Source organism: Terrapene carolina, unplaced genomic scaffold (assembly GCF_002925995.2).
Source record: "Terrapene carolina triunguis isolate 2854851 unplaced genomic scaffold, T_m_triunguis-2.0 Scaffold67, whole genome shotgun sequence".
Taxonomy (NCBI): Eukaryota; Metazoa; Chordata; order Testudines; family Emydidae; genus Terrapene; species Terrapene triunguis.
Window position 1 is genome coordinate 11784149 of NW_020664418.1, and position 7600 is coordinate 11791748.

General features: G+C 51.5%; 1 protein-coding gene across 1 annotated transcript in view; it reads right to left on the reverse strand.

Annotated features, from left to right (window-relative positions):
• Positions 1-4247: 4247 nt before the first annotated feature.
• NMB (neuromedin B) overlaps positions 4248-7600 on the reverse strand; it is a 17254-nt gene continuing 13901 nt past the window's right edge. The window contains exon 3 of the mRNA XM_024210458.2: positions 4248-4526. Within this exon, the coding sequence (XP_024066226.1) occupies positions 4479-4526 (48 nt within the window). The 3' untranslated portion in view covers positions 4248-4478. The remainder of the gene's footprint in view (positions 4527-7600) is intronic.

Below are 7600 nucleotides of genomic sequence, written 5' to 3' on the forward strand. Positions count from 1 at the left end.
CAGGGACTCTGAGTAGCCCCAGCCAAGGGCGAGGCTGGGGGTTGCTCCGAGTCTCATTTGGTGCTAACTCTGCAGAACCCAGTCAGGCGAGAACATTCTTTGAGGATGTAAGTACCAAGCAGGGCAGGCCCCATGGCGCTATAGGGCACCCCACAGGGGGAGATGCTCAGGACCTGCCCTCACGTGGAGGGGGCTCAGTGTCCGATGCAGGCACATGCCTGGATTTGTGGGGCAGCTCAGCTCCTCTGCTAGGTGAGGCAGGGATACAATCATTCTTGGGCCCTGGGCCCACAATTGTTCAGCAGCCCTGGAGCCCAGCAGGAAGGAGGGGAGTTTGCAGAGAATTGTCCTGTCGTTTGAACTAGCTGAAACCTCTCCGGCTCTGCAGTTGCCAGGCTGATTCCCAAAGCATGTGAGGGCCTCAGCCTGTCCCCTCTAACCACCCTGCGCCCCCTGTCTGCAGGAGAACAGCGACCTGAGGCGGGCCTCCATGGAGCTCTTTGGCCACCTCAGCAAATTTGTTTCCAAGAAGTCCTCCCTCTTTGGGGCTGAGGTGGAGAAGAGCATGGGGATGCTGCTCATCCACCTACAGGACGGGGACCCCCAGGTGGCCCAGGTGAGTGCAGCTGAGGGCTCATAGGGGCAGGGGTGGCTGGGGGCATTCTAACAACATGGCAAGGGTGGTGCAAACTCCCCCCTCCAAGCCCTAGATCTCCTCAGTGCTGCCCTATGGCACCCAGGACCCCCCACTAATCCAGCCCTCCCCCACCCCACACAGAGCTCTGCCAGCCCTCAGAGTGTAGCTGTGGGGTAGATCTGTGGGGTTTCCTTCTCCTCCTCCATTTCCCACAGGCACCTCCAGCCTCCCTGCCCAGCCAGCCTCTCCGCGGCTATGGCTCCATTTTACAGCCTGCCCTGTTTAGTGGCGAGGCCCAGGTCTATCTCTAGCCCCTAGCAAGTGACCTAACCCAAGCAGGGCCACAGGGAAGGGCAGGTCGCTGAGGCCGACTGGGTCTCCATTGCTGCTGCCCTGCCCTCACTTGTGTGCTAGCTCCTGTCTGGGAATGACCAGCCTCCTGCAGAAATCCCACCACCACCCCCGCCCCAGTGGAGTAGGAGCCCCCAATAGTGCCTGGGATTGAGGGGAAGCCAAGTACGTTGGTCACCAACATTTAGGGGTGCCAAATCTTTGCATTTGAGGCACCAAATCCTTGGGGGGTTGCACAAGAATTGTGCTTGACTTTTTTTTTTTGCTTGGACTTTTTGGGTGCAGGGATAGGGACAGCAAAACCACTAGCCCTGGGCCTGCTCTGCTGACATCACAGCATGAGGACATTTCCCCACCCCTTCCTAGCCCACCCTTCGAGCTGCAGGACACCCCCCAGCTCCTCTGCTGGATGGAAGGTGACTCCAGAAACTATGGCACTTGGGCAGCTAGGGAAGGGTCTTCTGATCAACTGCAGGTCTTCCCGCTCTCCTTTCTCTCAACCCAAGGTCATAGATAGGGGGAAGGGACATTTGAGGCAGAAGAAGGTAGTGGGGGAGGCAACAGATGGGGCAGCTCTTGGGAATGGCCCAGCCAGGGACCAAAGGGAGCTGGCAGAGCAGATGGGAACAGTTTATATAAGTGCCCGGGAAGAGGGGAACTGGCCATAGCAAAGTGGGGAGAGTTTATACAAACTCCCCCTGGCTACCAAGACGAGTTGTGCACTCGTCACCGCACCGGTCACGTTGTGTGCAGGGAGTGCCCCTCTCCGGACCATTAATGTTTATTTTCATTGTCCTGGAGCACTGGGGAAGTTCCAGAAGACTGGAAGAAAGCTAATATTGTGCCAATTTTTAAAAAGAGTAAAGGGAATGACCCTGTTTATAGGCCTGTCAGCCTGATGTCTGTCCTGGGCAAGATAATGAAGGGACTCGATTAATAAAGAATTAAAGGAGGAGGATGTAATTAATGCAAATGAAGATGGGTTTATGGAAAATAGATCCTGTCAAACTAACTCGATATCTTTTTATGAAGATATTGCAAGTTTGGTTGATAAAGGGGATAATGTTGACATACGATATTTAGACTTCTGTAAGGCTTTGACTTGGTACCACACAACATTTTGACTGAAAAACTAGAATAATATAAAATTAACAGGACACACATTAAATGGATTAAAAACTGGCTAACTGATAGGTCTCAAAATGTAACTGCAAACAGGGAACGGTCATCAAACAGGTGTGTTTCCAGTAGGGTCTCTGCAGGAATTGGGTTTTGGCCCTTCACTACTTAACATTTTTATCAATGATCTGGAATAAAACAAAATCATCACTGATAAAGTTTACAGGCGACCTAAAAATTGGGGGAGTAGTAAATAAGGAAGAGGATAGGTCAGTGATTCAGAGCGATCTGGATCACTTGGTAAACTGGGCAGAAGTAAACAATATGCATTTTAGTACGGTTAAATGTAAATGTTTACATCTAGAAACAAAGAATATAGGCCATCCCTGCAGGACGGGGGGGCTCTATCCTGGGAAGCAGTGATTCTGAAAACAATGTGGGGACTGTGGTGGATAATCCACTGAACATGAGCTCCCACTGTGATGCTGTGGTCAAAAGAGCCAATGTGCTCCTGGGATGCATAAACAGGGGAATCTCGAGTAGGAGCAGAGAAATCATTTTACCTCTGTGTTTGGCACAGGACTCCAGCAGCAGTGGCACCAGTGTCCAGCTCTAGTGCACATGATTCTACGTTGATAAATCGGAGAGGGTTCAGAGAAGAGCCACGAGAATGATTAGAGGACTAGAAAACCTGCCTTACAGTGATAGATTGAGCTCCTTGAGTCTATTTAGTTTAACAAAGAGAAGATTAAGGGGGTGACTTGATTACAGTCTGTAAGTACCTACATGGGGAACAAATGTTTAATAACAGGTTCTTCGGTGTAGCAGAGAAAGGTCTGACACCATCCAATGGCTGGAAGTTGAAGCTAGACAAATTCAGACTGGAAATCAGATTCAAATTTGTAACAGTGAAAGTAATGAACCATGGCAACAATTTATCAAGGATTGTGGTGGATCCTCCATTCCTGGCAATTTTTTAAATCAAGATTGGATTTTTTTCCAAAATATCTGTTCTAGGAATTATTTTGGGGCAGTTCTCTGGCCTGTGTTATGCAGGAGGTGAGACTAATCAGTGTTTCCCAATGACCAGTCTGTAGACCGGCGCCAGTCCATGGCAGCGTCCTTGCCAGTCCCTGACAATTCCCTGACACAGTTTAGGGAGGCAAGAAGCCAGTCCCTGGTATCAAAAAGGTTGAGAAACACTGGACTAGACAATCACAATGGTCCCTTCTGGCCTGGGAATCTATGAAAATCCTCTTCTGTGGTTCTTCTTTTAGACTGCAGGCTTTTCAGGGCAGGGACTCTCTTCACAACACGCATGCGCAGCACCCGTCACAACAGATCCTGACAGGGGCCCACGAAATGCTACAGCAATAAATCAAATAACAATAAAAGAGCAATGATACTCCAGCCCCTGCAGCTAGTAATCTGCTCCAGCCCTGTCGTCCCAGCCCTGGCTACCCTGCATTCCAAACACCTGACTTCCTGCACCCCCAACCCAGGGCATCCTGCTCCCTCTGCCACCCACCAGCAGGCAATCCTCCTGGAGAGCCCACCCCTCCAGCCACCCCAGGTATCCCACCTTCCTGGCACAGCTGCCCTGGGCATCCACCCTCCCAGAAATCATTCCTCAGGCTCAGCATTCCCCCATGATCCCTCCTCTGAGCAACCCACCCCCCAAAACCCCGCTCCTCAGACATCTCACCCCCAGACCCCTGATCCCTGGGCACTACACCCCACACATGCCTCAGCCCCAAACACACAACTCCTGGGGGACCCCCATCCCCATAGCCCCATAGATCCTCACAGCTCATCACTCCTGTGCTGCACGGCCTTCATCACAGCCTGCAGCAAGCGCACCCATGCCTGCTCCATCCCCTCAGCCACATTCACTGAGCCCCTCACTCCCCCCACCCTCTGCTGCAACCTCCCTGCAACATTCAGTGACTCTCTCAGCCCCCACATTCAACTGCAACCCCCCCTCTGTTGCATCCTGCCCTGCCCATCAGTCGCACTGTGCACAGGAGACTCAGGCTTCCAAGAAACAGATCACCCCCCTCCCTAAACACTGGCCTGTGCTGACTGCAAAGGAAGTGCTCGCACGTGCTGTGCAAAGAGTTAGTTTTATTCACAAGGGCTCTTTGACCTCAGCAGTAATGCAGAAAATGCAAGGGAAATATACAGTCAGGGCTTTGGGGCTTTCTTCATACAGATGGTCAATATTCACAATATTACAGTAATACTAAATCATAAGAGTGATGTAGCTCCACAGAACCATAATTCAAACATTCCCAGGTGTTTACTACAAACCAGCCAGGCCTTCCTGATGCTGGACTCAGTCGTCTATGTACACGGTCCCTTCGTCCCTTCTTCAGTTTGAAAGGTGTTTCTCCAGCACCTTCATTACCAATCCCATCTCCTGAAAAGAGAGCAATAGTATGAGTCCCTGCGCTACAGCTGCCAGGTATAATTCACCCAGGGCTATGGGCAGCATGAGTCCCTGGCAGTCCCTTAAGCCCTCTATAGGGGCAGCTGTACAGGTGCCACTGCGCCCCGTGGAGGGTTCCTGTGCCAGCATATCCCAGGCAGCAGAAGAGCAGTGAGGGGCTGGTTGGGATGTGCCAGGGAAGAAGAGTTTTCACAGACCCATTGGCCCCAACTCACAAATGGGGCAGAGTCACTGTGGCCAGCATTGCAGCCCATAGGCTAGGGATGCAGGAGGGGCTGCTCTGCAGATCCAGGCGGGGGGATGGATTCCATCTCCCCAACTCATCCAGGTGTCGCCGTGACCTGGGCTCCCACGTTAGGAGTGACTTTCACACTGATAGAATATCCTGCTATGATGTGATGGCAGATGCATGGGTCGGATTTCAGGGACAGCTGGCACAGGAAAAGCCTAGAGCTAGGATTGGCCAGGCACAGATTGCCCAGTAACTGACAGGGAGGCCAATCACATCGCATGTGGACTGGGGACAAGGTGAAAACAAACCCAGAGGGAGTTTTTACAATGGTGCAGATGTACATACAGCATTTTGCAAAGCTTGCTGCCTGCCTGCATCCCTGGCTCTCCACCACTGAACCAGCAATGCCTCCCTGCTAGTCATGAGCAGCCAGGAGCTACCCAGAGCTTTGCAGTGTCTCCATCATGATTGCTCAGAATACTTCACCTGCAAGGACAGCCTAACGTGCCCGTTGGATACAAGCCCATTATTTCAACAAAGCTTTATGGGAACACAGGAACTGCCGGCTCAGAATGGACATGGGGCCCTGCTAGCCCAGCACCCTGATGGACCAGCACCTTTTCAGGAAGGTGCTAGCCAACGGGGTAGGCAAATGTGGGATGATCTGCCCGAGGGATTGCTTCCCCTGAGTCCCCTGGAGTTGGAGGTACCTCAAGCCCTGAAGCAGGTGGATCCCTGCCAAGATGGTTGGGCCCAGACTCTCTCCTGAACTGAGATCTGCCCAGAATAGGAGAGAAGAAAAGGCCAACAGCAAGCTGGTTACAGTTCATGGTACATCTGCACTAGCCCTGACATACACTGGAGCAGCCTAGGAGCTGCTCTAACTTACGTCATCTGGCCATACGTCCAAGGGGCTGTCTGCCAGCTGCAGCATACTGGAGTGTGCCAGCACTCCCCTCCTCCTGATACCCGCCCCCCACATACCAGGCAGGGAGCAGTTGTAGGAGCTGGATACAGCAGATTTGCTTCAGCTGAGAGCTCCCCCATGCTGAGGGAATTCTCACCTGGTCAGATCTGGTTGCTTCACAGGCTCTTTATGCCACCAAAGCAACACAAAGGGACTGGAGTGCAGCACAGAACCAGGCCCTTGTTTTTTAATGTTCAAACCTTACTGTTGTAATTCAGGATATTTTCATTATTCATAGAAATGCTCAGGCCTTTTGTGAATCCTGCTACTCTCTTGGCTTCAATGGCATCTTGTGGCAGTGAGTTCCACAGGCTCATTGTGGACTGTGTGAAAAAAGGATTAATCAGTTTTAAATTTGCTGCCTTTCAAGTTCACTGAATGAGCCCTTGTTCTTCTATAATGAGGCAGGGCGAATAGCAGTGTGTGATCTCTCTACCAGTCATTGGTATATTTGCTGTTAGCCCCCCTTCCTTGTCCCCTCTCAAGTAAACAGTCCCAATCCTTTCACTCTCTTGTAGTATGCCCCTACCATTTGCCTATGCATCATTACCACTGTGCATAGGCAGTTCTAAGCATTCCCTCTAATGGGTGCCATTTGTGTGATGTAGGCAAGGAAGCACCAACTTTGGCATTATAGCATGAAGGAGACTCATTGTGCTGTATGCAGCGGCTCCCTTGCCAGTTGGAGGTAGAAGAAAGGTCCCTGTGAGGTTGTTGAATCTGTCACTGGCCATGGAATTGTGCTGCGTGCGTGTTGGGGTTCAGCTACCAGGGGTCTTTGCATTTGAGGGTGCACACAGGGGCACCCCACTCACCCATCCTTACACCCTATTACACAAAGTTTCGTGTGTGGAATTTCCAGAGTTATACAGACATGATTTATGTTCATTACTGACATTTGCCTTTGCTCTGTCACTTACACCCCTACAGCGAGTGTGATTATCCTCTGTCTCCAGGAGAATCATCATCAGGCCGATAATGAGGGGAGGAGCATCAGTTTCATCCCTAAAGGCGACAAGATTCAGGCTGCTCCTGATCTCCTGTGGCAGAGTTCTAAAGCTTTCGCACTTCCATGGGCATGGCCCTGGAGAGGTTCCTCTTGGTGCTGTCAGCCAAAGCATCTCTGCAGTGCATAGGAATTGGGGAGTATCCCTTTAAATAGTGTGTGATCCCTCCAGTGGTCCTTACTGTTGTGCATGGTTCAAAGGCCACCAGCACCCCGCTAGAGCAGCAGCAGGTGCAGACCTAGACCTGGCACATTACACACAGTGAGTAAACACCATTATTTGGACCCCACTGTGCCCTGCATATGACAGTAGCTATGTGAAGTGCAAAAGACCTATCAACAGGCAATGAATCGTATTCCAGTTGAAGGAACTTTTAGTGCCTGTGGTGGGGTGTCCATGGCCAGTCACGGTGAGGCAAGCTGTATGTCATATGCCAGGCCTTGCTCCCTGTACCTTCTGTTGCTCTAGTAACACACTGCTCAGACAAGCCCTCAGTTCCCACTGCGTGGGGGAAGAGGTAATGAGAAATGGGATGCTCCCTACAACCACCTACAGACTGTTCCCAGAGATACTAACAACAGGAGAGAGGGGAGGGGGGACAGAAACACCCATCCCCCTGTCAGAGGAGGAATAGGTTGGGGGGGGGGGGGAAAAGGGAGAATGCGGCTGTTGAGGGGGGGAGGGGCAGTCAGCTGGAAAGGGGCAATTATTTGAGCAAATTCAGGAAAGTTAAGTAGCATCCCTCAGTATCACATTGCAACAACATGGGGAAGCAGGGACAGTTGGCCCCATCTAGGGTCACCAGATGACAAGAACAAAATATTGGGACACGTGGGGG